This window comes from Nannospalax galili, unplaced genomic scaffold (genome assembly GCF_000622305.1).
Source record: "Nannospalax galili isolate Female #2095 unplaced genomic scaffold, S.galili_v1.0 scaffold10, whole genome shotgun sequence".
NCBI classification, from domain to species: domain Eukaryota; kingdom Metazoa; phylum Chordata; class Mammalia; order Rodentia; family Spalacidae; genus Nannospalax; species Nannospalax galili.
The window spans coordinates 7,074,004-7,090,044 of NW_008331140.1; the positions used below are offsets into that span (position 1 = coordinate 7,074,004).

Consider the following 16,041-nt stretch of genomic DNA (forward strand, 5'->3'; position numbering starts at 1 on the left):
AATTAAGCAATACCACATATACTATGACCCAGTGGGTTATTTTGTTTATTTTTTTTGGGGGGGTGGATTTTTTGTTTGTTTTCTGAGATAGGGTCTCCCATTTGTTTTATTTGGTGTATTTTGTTGTTGCTGCTGTTTTGTTTTATTTTTTGATGGCTTCCCTGTAGCCCCAGCTGTCCTGGAACTCATTCTGTAGACCATGGTAGCTTCAATTTCTCAGAGAATAGCCAGCCTCTGCCTCCTCAGTGCTGGGATTAAAGGTGCATGCCACCATACCCAGATTTATTTTGCTTTTATGAGAGGTCTTCACTATGTAGCCCAGGCTGGCCTCAAACTCATTTTCCTGCCTCTGACTCCTGAGTACTAGAATTACAGGTGTGGACCCACCATGCCCAATAAACTCATTGGTTTTAATCCTAGGAAGTATCAAAATTTTTTACTCTATTTTTAAAAAATCAATAGGTAACTGGAACAAATAATCAAAAACCACTGATATTTTAACCACTGTCAAAACAGACTTACCTTGCACCAGCCAATATAACGGACAGTTGTAGTACGGATGGATGCAAAACTCATTTGTAAATAACCAGGCCGTTCTTCAACATACTTAGAATGGAGAGGTGGTGCAGTATATATTGGGAGCTAGATGTAGAAGAAAAGTTCTTGTCAGAAACAAATAGCTGGGCTGCTTTTTCTAGTACTATAGAAAACAGGATCCTCATCAACCTTCCTCTTAAAAACAGCTAAAATAGTCAAGGGTCTAAACTATAGATGTGATATGGTAAAGGGGTGAGAAAAAAACTATTAGGAATAAAGAATTAGGCAATACCACATATACTATGACCCAGTGGGTTATTTTGTTTATTTTTTTGGGGGGGGGTGGATTTTTTGTTTGTTTTCTGAGATAGGGTCTCCCATTTGTTTTATTTGGTGTATTTTGTTGTTGCTGCTGTTTTGTTTTATTTTTTGATGGCTTCCCTGTAGCCCCAGCTGTCCTGGAACTCATTCTGTAGACCATGGTAGCTTCAATTTCTCAGAGAATAGCCAGCCTCTGCCTCCTCAGTGCTGGGATTAAAGGTGCATGCCACCATACCCAGATTTATTTTGCTTTTATGAGAGGTCTTCACTATGTAGCCCAGGCTGGCCTCAAACTCATTTTCCTGCCTCTGACTCCTGAGTACTAGAATTACAGGTGTGGACCCACCATGCCCAATAAACTCATTGGTTTTAATCCTAGGAAGTATCAAAATTTTATTTAAGTGTGCGTGCGTGTGTGTGTGTGTGTGTGTGTGTGTGTGTGTGTATACATGGACTCATATGTCCATATGCTATGCTATGCATATGGAGGTCAAAGGACAACTCTCACAAGTTGGTTCTCTCCTTTCACCATGTGGGTTCGGGGATCACACATAGGTCATCAGGCTTGATGGAAAGCACCGTGCCAATCCTTAATCCTAGCAAATTTTTAATTATAAAAATCTGGAAACAACTCAAATACTTATCAGCAGTGGAACAGAAAATTAAACTGGATTATATCCATGCAATGGAATATTATAAATTAGGGGAAAACATAAAAATTACAGTCACATAGAGAAATTGGGATAAATTTCAGGAAAATACAATTAAACCAATAAGGTATGATGCAGAAAATTACATGCAGGTATGTTCCATAAACACGTAATTCAAACACATGTAAACACCCAATAAGGTAAAATACTAAAGTTTTTAAAAAATGGAATGATATAAATTCAGTAGAATAGTGGTTATTTCTCAATAAAATGGGATGAGAATACAGGAGATCCTGTTTTTCCACTAATTAGGATGATAGGCACATGGCTGTTCATTATAATTGTATATTATTGTTATTTATACTTTTCATATCAAATAATCTTGACTCTGATTATTTAATAAAAATAAATATAAACATAAAAATTTATGAAAAAAGTAAGAACTTTGTTTTGCTTGAAGAAGGCAAGAAAAAAGTTGATTTCATACTCCATGAAGGTTGGTGACGATGTAATTGAGGAGAATGAAGTTTCCAGATCAACAGAAAAGGAACTAAATGTTTAATGGCTCTGGATCTGATCTACCAAGAACAAATGTGAGATAATATACTGTAGTTCTGAAAAATGCTAATAGGGTATATGTAAAGTGCCACAAAATGATACCTTGTAATATGGTACTAGATTTAGTCATCACACAATACATACCTATATACACATATATAAACATTATGTTCTGCACAATTTATCAATTTTATTATCTGCTTATATTTTAATATTTATTTATGCATTGGAAATTTCATATATGTACACAATGTATTTTGATCACACCCATACCCTATTTTCTTCCACCAGCTCCTCCCAGACTGATGGCTGCTTGGGAAGGGAGGGCTAGTTTTCTTCAGGGATGTGGCCCCTAGTTGTTTGCCCATGCTCCAGTAGATGGTCCCACACCCAAAACACATTCATTTTATCTACAAATTAAAGTTTAATAAAAATAAATATCATAAGACAATATTAGTTTGGTATAACTTTTCTGGTGATTAAATCAATAAAATATTTATATTTAATACACAGCAAAAAAAACTAGTGATGTGTTACAAGAGTCTTGTTTTACCATTAAATTGTTCTTTGCTACCCATACTAGGATTAATGAGCTTCCATTTCTCTTTTCAATCTAAGGTTTTAATTTAAATTCACTAGAACATCAGCTATGTGTATTTAGGAGGGTCAGAAGCATATATATCATATTTTGTAAAGCAGGTATATTATAGAGGTTTGGGGGCCAGAGAGATGGCTCACCAGAGGACCCAAGTTTGGTTCTCAGTACCCATACTAGCAGTTGTCTGCCATCTCCAGTTCCAGGAGATCCAATGCCCTCTTCCGGCCTCCAAAGGCAGTGCAAGCATGGGTGCACTTAAAGTCATGCAGGCAAGACACTCAAACACATAAAATTAAAATATATCAAAAATTTTTATTATTAAAAAAAGAGGTTTCCCCTTTGCCCTAGAAAACAGTGAGCCTAGATGTGGATGTATTGATATAAAATAAGTGGGCAAAATTATTAACATATGTTTCATGTCCCCTGCCTGTCTGCCTTTTACACTCCCAAAATGCACACTTTATTAATCATTTATGTGTTTTTGGTTTTTGTGGTACTGGGTATGAAACATGAAGGGCTTGCATGAGCTAAAGCAAATGCTCTGGAAATGAGCACTATCCCCAGCCCTTGTTTATTTAAGGCAGGGTCTCACTATGTGCCTTAGGCTGGCTTATAATTCAGGGTCTTCCTGAGTCTGCCTCCCAAGTGCTGGGATTATAGGGGTATGCCACCAGGCTAGCTTATTTAGTATTCCAATTCTGTCCCCATCCCCGTCAAAATTTGCTGATTCAAATTTTGTACCCCAGTATACATTATATTGGAAGTTTAAATAAAAAGATCATTTGTAAAAAAAAATGTTCATTTGTGATCTATTGTAAGCAAAATTTTAAGTACATTTTTTAGGAAAGACATCTAAAGTTTCATCAGCCTTTGAAAGGGGTCAGAACTGTTATGAACCTGATTATTGTCCTTCTCAGGCATGCATATTCAAGCATAATTGAAAGATTATGATAAAAGAACAGCAGTTTTACTGTGAGAATTTTTAGTCAGCAAACAGGATACTACTGTACTCTTTATAGAGAGAACGGTTTTATTATCGATTGCAGGCCTTGGACTTAACATGCCACTTACTATATAAATTCAATTTGCTTACATTTAGGTAGAAATTATGACTAGATTAACCTATAAAACTACATTTAAAATTAAATTGAACCAAAGTAAGTATAACTCTCAAATCTGTAGCTTTTTTCTTATTATTATTTCTTGGTAAAAACAAGCAAATGACAACAAAGGAAGTCAAATTCATGTTATTGAGGAATTTAAAAAAGAAATATCTAGGGATATTTATGGCTTGCTATATGTAGGAAGCCAATTACATCTCGCTGTATATATGCAGGCAAAAAAAAACAGTCATTACAGTGATCTAAACACTCCACATTTCATGGTTAAAAAATGGCTGCCCCATGATATTGCAAAGTTTTCTATTAAAGGATGATTTAATTATGCTCATTAAATGCCACTTAAAAGGAAAGAACATATTGATCCTTTATAAAAATGTTGAACCTAAAAGGATTTTCTGTTTAGCTAGAAATCTATCAAAAACTCAAATAACCAGAATTCTTCAATTCTTAAAGTATTTTGGTTTATCAGAGCATATATTAACAGAACTAAACAGAGGTATACTTCTCATTACACAACGAAAGTACCTTGAAATGGTGCATGTTAATCATATTTTTCATTCGTTAAGACATTTAAAATTTTTCAAGATTAGATCCTGATTTGTTAATAGTTCCTAACACACAGTTACTAATCAGCTTTGCTTAATATATAACTAATTACACAAATAACATATATTTGGGGATTCTGTATACTCTATAATACAGCAAAACCATATTACTTAATTTTGAAATTCAGAAATATTTAGGTACTTCCAGGTAAAATGGCAGACTAGAAGTTGCCTCCCTGTAACCTGGTAGAGGAGACAAGTCAAAATAAGAAAAGACAGGTTCTAATTCTAAACAGAGAAAGAGAGTCTGAAATTCCCAATGGCAGTGACGCTTGAAAAATGTGCTGAAAAAGACTCAAGGAAAAGAAGCCCAGCTGAATACAGCTCCATGTGGCTCACCTTTGATGGATGGGAAGCAAAAGATGCCCTCAAAAGACAGGCCAGGCAGCCCTGGTGAAAGAGACTGAAAGTCCTACTTCTAGGACAAGCCCAAAGTTCTCACCAACTTCAAAACCAGCTACAGGTTTGGGGGCAATAGTAATTCCTCCTGAGGACAAGGCAGTAGTATAGGGGAATCTATGTCACTCTGTATGACTTGAAAGGCAGAAGTCAGGCACTCTCTTGACAGAGAACTTAACATTTAAAACTGAGTTACCCTGTGGCTGAGAACAAGAAACAAGAAGTTAAGAGAGCCTGAATTTAACCTGCCTCAACCCAAGAGCATGAGAAAGTCCCAGGAAGCAACTGTGAAGAGAAAATGGGAGGGCCAGATACTGACAAGCAGAAAAGTGAAGGTCACAGGAGGCTTTGCTGAGGCAGTGAAGAACACAAAGAGAGGGATAGATGAACCATCAGTTGCTGGAAGCAGATTTTATCAACTGAGAATTTCCCTGGAGTTGATAGCTCTGAGCCTAAGCTCAGTTGGTGAATCACTCTCTGGAGCCACCTGTCTACCCTCTGTCTGCTGTAGAGCTCAAGAACTCTGATGTTCCAGTGGTCTACTTGATACACACAGCTGAATCTCTCAAGCTGGGTGATTAATATTCAGATAATATAGTAATTAAAATAACAATTAAATTATTACATAGTTAGATGATAATAATATAATAATTAAGGTTTGTGATTAATACTGAAGAAGGTCCTGAAAGTGCAAAGACAGGCCCTCTGCACACATTTCAGGGCTATGGCTGCTTCTCATATTCCTAACATAACCGGGAAACACTTCCCAACTAGAACATCAGCCACCACAGAGGGTACAAGCCAAGTAGTATGAGGTGAGTAAAAACTTGTCTAGCCCACAGACTGAAGACATAAGTGTGGACAACAGAGCCTCTGGTACACAAAAAAGGAAAACTACTAAAGCGAAGACAGATCTGGTAGACCTTAGACTCTTGATTAATAAAGGCTCAACATCAGCATAAACCTTGGGAAAGGTAAGAGTCCACAGTTCAAGTAACCACCCCCCCCATACACACTATAACCAATAGTGTCCAGTTGGGAGGGACTCAGTAAGAAGCTGTCAACTCTATTTTCCCTATGTCATCCTACTTTTCTAAGACCCTATACTTCTTGATTTGCCATTAAGAAAAATCACCATTTTTGGAAGTTAGAATTTTAGATGTTTCTATTAAATACACGGTTTCTTTTAAAATACCTCATAACTCCTTCCACTTATAAAACACATAACAGAAATATCAAAGATACTTATGATAAAGGCAGCAAAAAAAGTCCTACATAGCTTTTCCACTGTTTTTATCACAAAAAAGTTCATAAATTTTTGTAAGCAAAATACCTGTTCTGGTCTCACTGGCTGATTTTTGGATTCCTCTTCTTTAGCCAAATGTACACTTACAGATGAATATATCAGACCTGCAGGCATGGTTGTCAGCTTCCCCATCTGAGAAAGATATATCAAAAAGATCATTGTATATAAAAAGACATCATTTCCAGTTCCTGATAAATACTGGGGGAAATATGTTAAATATGCAAGTACTCTGTTACTTTATACACTTTTAAGACACAGTTTCTAAAATCCTCCTATATTGGACAGTAGACTACTAGGTTTTATCTGTTAAGGTTCTATTTCATCTGGAATACAAGATAAAAATAGATAAAAACTAGAAGCCTGTTTCCCACCACAGGAATATGAGGCACTGGCAGCAGCTGTGGGCCAGACAGGGCAGGAGGAAGTAACTGCATATAACACAGACAGTGGAATCCACTGTGGGAGTAGATGCAGAATATGTTGCCTCTACTTGTTCACATAATACTTGTTCACATAAAACTGTCAGGGGCCTGACTGCTATGTCACTTTTTCAGGGTGATGAGTGCATGCCCCACTCCCTCCCCAAGCAGGCTGCTTGCAGTCCATACACAGGAGTGATGTGTCTGGGCTTAAGGTCCAATCTGATCTTTAAGTCTCACTCCTTACCCAGTTGCTGCCAAAAAATGAACCAGTTACAGAAGATAGGGGTCTGTCAGTAAGAATGAAGAGTTCAAGTATCTCCTGGGTTTTAGGATGATGCTCCCACTGCCTATTGCCAACCAGAGGAACTTGCCTGCCTCACTGTCTCGCACACAATTTGGAAGCTCAGGTCTTGAGGACTAACCCAGCTTAGGATTCCAGGGCAACAGTTCACCTTTTTAAAAAATTTTAAATTTATTTTTATTTTATGTGTATGTGTGTTATGCCTGCGTGTGTGTAAGTGCACCTGTGTCATGCAGCGCCTGTGGAGAAGGGCACTGGATCCCCTATAACTGGAGTTACAAACTGTTGCCAGCCACCATGTGGGTGCTGGGAATCAAAGCCCGGTCTTCTACATGAACAGCCAGTGATCTTAACTGCTGAGCCATCTTTCCAACCCAGAACAGTTCATCTTTTAACACTAGCCAAACCTACAGTTAGCCCCATTTCTTATCCCGTTTCCCAGACCCCAGATTCAAAGGCATGGGCTATGTGTGGAGCACATACTCATGCCACAATCAAAAGAGCCATGGCTCAGTAGCAGCTTCATTCAGGCTGGCTGCTGGCTAGGCAAGCTCGCCCTTGGCAACCAATGGCCACTGTCTCCTTCCCACATCAAAGGCATCTCTATACCAATACTCATGTCCAATCTTGGTAACCCAGGCAAAAAGCTCCATAACAGCTCAGACAAGCCTCCACCTGGTTTTCCTTCCTTGGTGCACACTGCTGAAAATGAAAAGCTCTGGCCTAAAACACAAACATGTAGTCAACCCAGTGCCCTCCCCAAGCAGGTGCTTTGGGGCTAAGTATCACAATGAGGGAAGAAGAAGAAAACCTTTCCAGGTCCAACAACTCAAAGGAGAATAAACACCTAAAGTTCTTTGCCCATGTGAATTGACTGAGGAAGAAAAAGACCTCCTTCCCCCAGAGCACAAAGTGGGAAAATGAGAATCTAGTGGCCAATGACACCTGCAGGAAGCTGTGAGTCTCTGGCATCATGAGACTTCTAAGCACTAAAGAGCATATGCAACTTGAACTTCAGCAGCAAGAAGTCCCAAACCTACCCTCCACCCTGTACCAGGCCAAATCAGCCATCTGGAACTTGGATCAGCAAATGCAGGAGTGGAACCTGAACCCTCAAACACTCTGCCTGAAATGGTGAGGTATCAGGTAAGGTCACAGACTCCTAGATGATGGTTTTGACCGTTCACACGGGCCTGAGTGATGCCCATAAGCACATATGATTACTGAGGAAGTGGAGGCGGGTGGATCAGGAGTTCAAGGTCATCATTGGCTACATAGCAATTTTGAGGCTAGCCTGGGCTACATGAGACTCCTTCTCTAAGAAAGAAAAAAAAAAACTGCTCAGCACATAAAAACACATATCACACATGTACACATATACAACAAAAAAAAAGGAGGCTGGCTGGTGAGATGACTGAGCTATTAAGGCTATCTGACACCAAGCCTAACAATCTGAGTTCAATCCCCAAGACCCAGATGGTGGAAGGAGAGAACCACGTGCAAGTTGTCTTCTGACCTCCACATGTGCACTGTGGTACATATATGTACCATGACACAGAAAATAAATAAATAAAAATGTAATTTTTAACAATGGAAGAATTTAGGACACCTCACTTAATATTATGCTTTCCAGGTCCATCTATTTTTCTGCAAATTTTATATGGGAATAAATGTGAGTAAAGTCTAAAAGATTAGAAAGGAAAAAAGGGTAAAAATGGGCACTGAGGATGGATGGGGTATGCAAAAAAAAATACATATAACACAAAACAAGAAAAGACACTGGGTACAAGAGCAGATGAGGGCAGGGCGAGGAGCGGGGGAGATGTCGGGGAAGAAACCCTATTAAAATACACTTTGTTCAAAAAATCCATAATGCTATCTAGTACTTTGTATGATAATTTAAAAGAAATTTAAAAATTAAAGAAAAAACATGAAAAATCAAAACATAACTCACTCCTGGGAGACTGCAAAACTAGTTTGTACTTCAAAGCACAACACCAATAATAGAATTTAAATTAATATATGAAGTACATATTTTTAAGAAAAATAAGAATACTATTTAGTTTAATCTGCAAAAAAAATCAGTGAGCATAATTCCTTTGATTTCTTTCTGGTTTTACATAGTTTTTTTGTTGCTGTTTTTCCGAGACAGGTTCTCTCTGCAACCACAGCTGACCTGGAACTCACGATATGTAGACCAGGCTGTCCTCAATTTCACAGAGATCTGCCTGCCTCTGTCTCCTCAGTGCTGGGGTTGAAGGCATGCACCACCATGCCCAGCTAGCATAGGGTTTTTGGTTTTTTTTTGTCTTTTTGAGACAGGGTCTCCCTGTAGCCCCAGCTGTCCTGGAACTCACTATGTAGACCAGGCTGGCCTTGAACTCACAGAGATCTGCCTGCCTCTGCCTCCCAAGTGCTGGGATTAAAGGTGTGAGCTACCATACCCAGCCTAGCATAGGTTTATTTAAATAACAAAAAATTGCAATATAAGTTTAATGTTGGGCTGGGGAAATGGCTGAATGGATAATACACTTTCCATATAAATATGAGGGCTGAAGTTTGGAACCCTAGCACCCACATAAAAAATGTCAGGAGGGCACGGGAGCCAATCTATAATCCCAGCATTCAGGATATAGAGAGAGGGGCATCTCAAGGCAAGTTGGCTATCTAGACTTTCAGAAATGTTAAGGTCCAGGCTCACTGAGAGACCCTGTCTCAGCAAATAACACATGGTGACTGAGGAAGACACACATATATGAACAAGCATACACATATTCACACACACCAAAGACAGATACACATGCAAAAATTAAGCTTAATGTCACTGATCCCAGGCTACATAACAAGAACTCATATCTCTTGCTAATTCTGTTGCTGTCTCTAGAAATGCACATGATCAGCCAGATTATCAAAATTTACACTACAGAGATCCAAAAATAATAAAGCTGATGCCAGAAAGGATGTTTACCTATGAACCTAAGGAAATTCATTGCTAAAATCGTAAAATGATTATTTGAAAGAGGTCAAGCATTACAGTATTTAAAACTATTTTTTTAAATATTTAGTTTATTATTTTTATTTTATGTGTATGAGTGTATTGTCTGCATGTATGTGAGTTCACCCGTGTCATGCAATGCCAGGGAGGTTAGAAGAGGGCTTCGGATTCCCCTGGAACTGGAGTTAAGGACGGTTCGTAGCTGCCATGTGGGTGCTGGGAATCGAACCTGGGTCAGTGCTCTTAACTACTGAGCCATCTCTCCAGGCCCTTAAAAACTATTTTTAAATACCTATCAAGAAGTCACTTTGTTCCTAAGATTGTAATCCCTGCTTAAAGAAAAACACTTTTGAAATATTATAGTATTTGAACATTTTTCCTCAACCTAATATTCTCAGGGTAGTAGTCACATTAATTTATGCAACAGAATAACAATATGTAGACTTTAAAATAAATCCATATGTACAGGTTGATAATTGTGATCTAATGCTCTAGAGTACTGATTTACTAAGTTCTAAAAAATATGTCTTGCAAAGTGTCCTTCGGGCATGATGCTACAGTTTTGTATCCTGACACTCAGGAAGCTGAGAAAAGAAATGAGTTTGAGAACATTCTGAGCTATCTAATGAGTTAGAGACCAGCTTGGGCTACACAGTGATATACTGCCTCAAAAACTAGGCCTTGAGTCTCCCTGAGGATTTATAGGCAGCTAATGGTTGCTCAGGGAGGGAAAGACACTGTAAACAATACCTACCACTGTTAACTTGCCCCTGTTCTTGAAATAACCCATCACCCACGCTTCTGTAAGCAACTGTAATTAAACTCATTGGGTCACATACTCCCCCACAAAAAGACATGAAAGTAGAAGAGGGACTCGATGGGAAGAGGAAAGCCATTCGTGGGAATGGAAGTGGAACAAGAGAGGGCAATGGCTGGGGGTAAATATGACTGAAAATACATTACACACATGGATGAAAATACCATAATCAAACTTATTATTATGTACAACTAATATATGTTAAAAAAAAACTTTCAAAAAGAGAAAAGTATCTAGGAACCTTTCTTTTCTATTCAACAAGAAAGTTCCACTCTTCACTCTTAATATCTTTAAAAAGAAAAAAAAAAACACAGTCATCTCTCCAGCCCCCATTCTTAATTTTTTATTGCTTTGGTCTTTCTGAGACAGGGTCTCCCTGTAGCTCCAGCTGGCCTGGAACTCACTTTGTAGACCAGGCTTGTCTTGAACACACAGAGATTCACCAGCCTCTGCCTCCTGAGTATTGGGATTAAAGGCATGTGCAACCATGCCCAGTTCATTCTCAATATCTTAACAGACACATTGACTCTGACTTTATTGATGAGGCAGTGTGACATAATGGAAAAAAAATATGAGTTTAGGGATCACACATGCTTGGTTTTGAATGACAGTTGTAGAATTTCTTATCTAAAACTGGTACCTTGCTTCAGCTCACAGGCAATAACACTGGTTGCCATAGGTATCACCAGCCATTGGTAGTTAACCAAACTGAAATCAAAATTAACTAAAGTTAAATTTAAAACTGTAGATATATTTACCCCACTCTATTTGTTCAAGGGATATAGTGCATAACACTAATAGATATAAATCAACTCGAACCTCACGGGAAATTCTAGTATGCTGTACTATCTAAAGTCTTATGCTATGCATAAGGGGGGGGGAATACCTTCCTTTTCATGATTATCCCAAGGATTAAACAGACAATTATTTTAAAAATTATTTGTGCTTGGTAAATAGCCAAGGGGGCTAGAGAAATGGCTCAGTGGTTAACAGCACTGGACCCGGGTTCAATTCCCAGCATCCATAATGGCAGCAAACAACTGTCTGTTAACTCCAGTTCCAAGGAATCTGATGCCTATTCTGGCCTCCACGGGCATTGCAAAATGCAGGTGCACTTACACACATGCAGATAAACACTCATACACATAAAATAAAAATAAACCAATCAAAATGTTTAAATAAAGTATTTTAAAAGTACCAGAAGAGTTTAGGAATACTATAAAAACTTACAAACTAATTCTGTCAATCAAATAGCATTAAAATTGAGAAGAAGTGTTCTGAATTTTACATGGAAAGAGCTTGAGTTAAAACTATGTAATTGTGAAGCTGGAGAGATGGCTCAGTGGTTACGAGCACTGACTACTCTTGCAGAGGACCTGAGTTCGATTCCCAGCACTCACATGGCAGCTAACAACTGTCCATAACTCCAGTTCCATGAGATCTGACACCTTCTTCTGACCTTCTCGGCCATTGCCACACACAGGTACACTTACAGACATGTAGGCTATACACTCATACACATAAAATAAGATTTAAAAAAAACTATGTAATTGTGAAATAATTTGTCAGGGCCAAATTAAAAATGATTTTTTTAAAAGTAAGAATTTAAAATGAACCCCTCCAGCCTGGTGTTGTGGTGGGCGTGCCTTTAATCCTAGAACTCTGGTGGCAGAGGCAGCGGATCTCTGTGAAATGGAGACAAACATGCTCTACATAGGGCGTTCCAGGCCAGCTGGGACTACTGGAAGACCCTGTCTGAAAAATTAACAACAGCAACATAATAGTTTTAGACAAAAGAAAATAGACCCTAGGCAGAGCATTCTGTAACATAAAGAGTTATAAATAGCAAAGATGAACAACAGGTAACTCTCCCATTCCTGCACAACTCATCCCTTATAAGTGTTTGATAATGAAAATAATTGATTCTTGTTATCTGTGATTGTTATATTCTATAAAGTAGCTGGGACTGTTGTTCCTGTGGAAAATCCGGGGTTAGTTTCTCAGGATTCACTGGCTTCATTTTCATCAATATATAACCTTGTGTCATGTTCACTTCTAATTCAAGACACCTTATTTAATATATTTTATTGATCCCTTAACATTGAACTCAAAGCCAACAGCACTGTAACTCATGCTTGGGTGAAGCTCATCAACATACAAGGAGGAAAAGAAAAACAGAAAGTGAGGAAGCAGCAGCAAACATCAAGTACGCACTGTGCAATGAGACTGTACTGGGGTTACATGGATGATCAAGTCAGAGTCTCAGAGCCTCAATGTAATAGGAGAGATGATATATAACACAACACAACTCACTAGGTTGATGAGTGTTATGGTACAGGTAGACACAAATGGCTGCAGGAGCAACCAACCCAGAGTAGTCCCTTATCTATTAGGCAAAGCAGTACAATAATACAAAAATGACCTATTTTAGAATCAGACTTGGATTCAAATTATAGCTCTCCTATTGATTTATGAGGGGCTTGAAGTGATCACATGTGTCAAGGTCCATATATATATAAAATGTCACCTATGAAGAAGGAACGAACATATATAAAAGGCTCAATATATATCAGCTGTTAACATCATCATCATCATCGTCATGGTGGTCATCATCGCTGTCATCCTGTCATCCTCAGTTTCCTAACCCATGGCCACCACTTTAGTCTCATCTAACCTCAACCCACTGTAATTGCTGCTGTCAAGTCAAGATAATTTTATTGTCAATCATACTACTATCCTGCTTCAAGAAATTAAATTGGCTCTCTCTTTCCTAACACACTGCTTAAAAGCACTATTTACTTTTCATGTTCTCTGGACTCTACCTCCAATAAATATAGGTAGTCTTATTTCTCCAAGCTTCTTATTGCATGTGTCACTGGTATGAACACTTACTCCACAAGTAGACTATTTACTCCTTGGGGACAGAGGTAGAATATATACTTATTTTCCTGGGAGTGATGACAGCTTCAGCTAGATAGATATGAAAATTCAAGGAGAAAACATGTGGGCCCAGTTAATTGTTTATCATTTACCTTTGATCACTTCTGAGCCTTTTGGCTAAAATCAAGAGTATCTTTCACTTCTGAAGAAATTTGCTCATGAAATCTACCACAACATTTTAAAATGTCAGGTCTAATAGAGGAGCAAATGCTGTGGGCAGGTTAGAATAGTTTCACTGTTGTACAAAACTGAAGCTGTCCGCATTATAATCTGTCCTCACAGAATTACAACCACAGTATTTAGCCTTTTGATCAGTACAGTTCAGAAAAGTGATTGTGCTCTCTCCTTACTCAAAGAAGGAGAAATAACATTTTAGACACCTGTGGCAAACTGCTTCCATAGCTGCCAGGACCCTGGAATAGAGCTATGCAACAAGTAACTTATGCAAACAGCCAGATGGACCTTCAAATCGAGATTTGTAAAATTCAATTGTGCTTGCAAAATTGCAGGTATAAAGTGCTTTTAAATATTTGGCTCAGGAACTTGGTGAGTCTATTTCCAGTACCTAATGAGCTGTGACAAGTTGAGATTAGTCATCAAAACACAGGACAGCCATTAAGAGCTTAATAGAATTTCCTACTTTACAGTGCCCTGGGGCTGGTTCACTTGTGAAGGTCTAAAAGGCAAAGGTAAAAATGGTATCACTGAAGAAACACATGGCTATGACGCGGAAAAATTGGGTTTTAGTCTCAGCTCAGCTACTAATTCACCGTGACCTTTTATATATTCTATGTCTCGGGTTCCCCACTTTTGAAAGGAAGCTGCACTACAAAATACCTAAAGTTTCTAATTATGACCATTTATGACTGTAAATGTCAGTGATAACTTTCAAATATGTAACTTTGCAACAGATAAGCTATTGTCACGTTTTCCCTCTAAAAAAGGGGGGGGGGAATTACTAGGAAATGACCTTATATTTAGGGATGCTGCTCTAATTATATCATGTTTTACTGCCTTCAAACATTCTGAATATGGAAACTAAAAGGGAATTTTAATAACTGAGCAATAAGTTTACTATTAAAGGAGGTGCCCAGTGACTAATAATTGTCTGTAACTCCAGTTCCTAGGGACCCAACATACCCTTCTGGCCTCCAAGGGCATTGTGCTTACTTACATACATGCATACAAAACACTCATACACATAGACTAAAAATAAATAATAAATAAATAAATAAATAAATAAATAAATAAATAAAAAATAAAGAATAAATAAATAAATAAATAAATAAATAAATAATGTGCTAAAGAAGCCAGGGGGGCAGTGGATGCAGAATGCAAAAGGACACATGTGACATGAAAGCAGAAAGGACACTAAGAGAGGGATGGATACAAGAGGACAGCAGAGGAGGGAAGACGGGTGGCAAAATGATAGAGGAGAGAATTAACTATAATAGTCTTTGTTTGAAAATGCCATTACGGTATCTAATACTTTGTATGCTAATGTAAAAATAAAATTAGATTGTACACACAATTCAAAACTGTTTCCCCAAATTAATTTGAAAACTCCATCCAGAAGTCCTCTTTTCTTCTTTCTTTTTTGATTACATTAATTTATTGTGTGCATGTTGTGGGGGTGGGTGTGCGCCATGGCACATGTGTGGAAGTCAGAGAACAACTTGGAGGATTCAATTCACTCCTTCCACCACGTGGGTCCTGGAGACTGAACTCAGGATTGGAGGGCAGTGAGCTAGCACACCGGGCCATCATGCAGGTGCTTCTCCTTTTTGGTAAGGACAATACAGTAGAGTTTGGCATGGCAAGAAAAGAAGCAATAGGAAGGATGGGAGAAACACAATAATGAGTAAACATGATAAATGGAGTACAAATATCCATCAAGACTTGAGAGGCCACTTCAAATTCTCAAAGGGTTCAAGTCCAGAAGCAGCACTAACTGCTACTCACAGCATGCCTGTGTTTAGTCCCAGATCTGTTTGAAAGCCAGTATGTGAAGTTAGTCGTGTCTTCTTATTTGTAAAAAGAGGGCTTAGAGCAGAGAATCATAGGACTCTGGTCTTTTAGGACTACACTGTTCAATATGGGAGCCACTAGTCACATGGGCTTATTTATATTGTAATCAATTAAGATTAAATAAAATTAAAATGCCGGTTCCTCCATCTCACTAAGCCACAGTTTTAAGACCTCAGTGGATAAATGTGTCTCTCATGTTTTTATACTAGATAGCACAGATTTAGATAATTTTTATTATCGAGACAATTTTATTCCACAGTGCTGCTCTGGAGTACCAACATTTAATTTTGTTTTATGATTCTTTCAAAAAGGAGAGAGTAAATGATTTGCAGGAATATATCTACAACTGATGAAAATGCAGAAAATAAATGTCTGCGGGGTGCCAGCCCTAATTGATATGCCTAAAATGTAACCTTTATACCCCAGGCTCAGGGCATATCACA

The 16,041-nt window shown here is 38.2% G+C and overlaps 1 protein-coding gene across 2 annotated transcripts in view; it reads right to left on the reverse strand.

Annotated features, from left to right (window-relative positions):
- Positions 1-16,041, reverse strand: part of Apool (apolipoprotein O like) — a 67,886-nt gene that overhangs the window by 32,439 nt on the left and 19,406 nt on the right. For both annotated transcript variants that reach the window (XM_008822568.2, XM_029558599.1), the window contains 2 exons: positions 6,123-6,227; positions 523-642 (listed from right to left, as the gene is read on the reverse strand). In XM_008822568.2, coding sequence (XP_008820790.1) covers positions 523-642; positions 6,123-6,227 — 225 coding nt within the window. The remainder of the gene's footprint in view (positions 1-522; positions 643-6,122; positions 6,228-16,041) is intronic.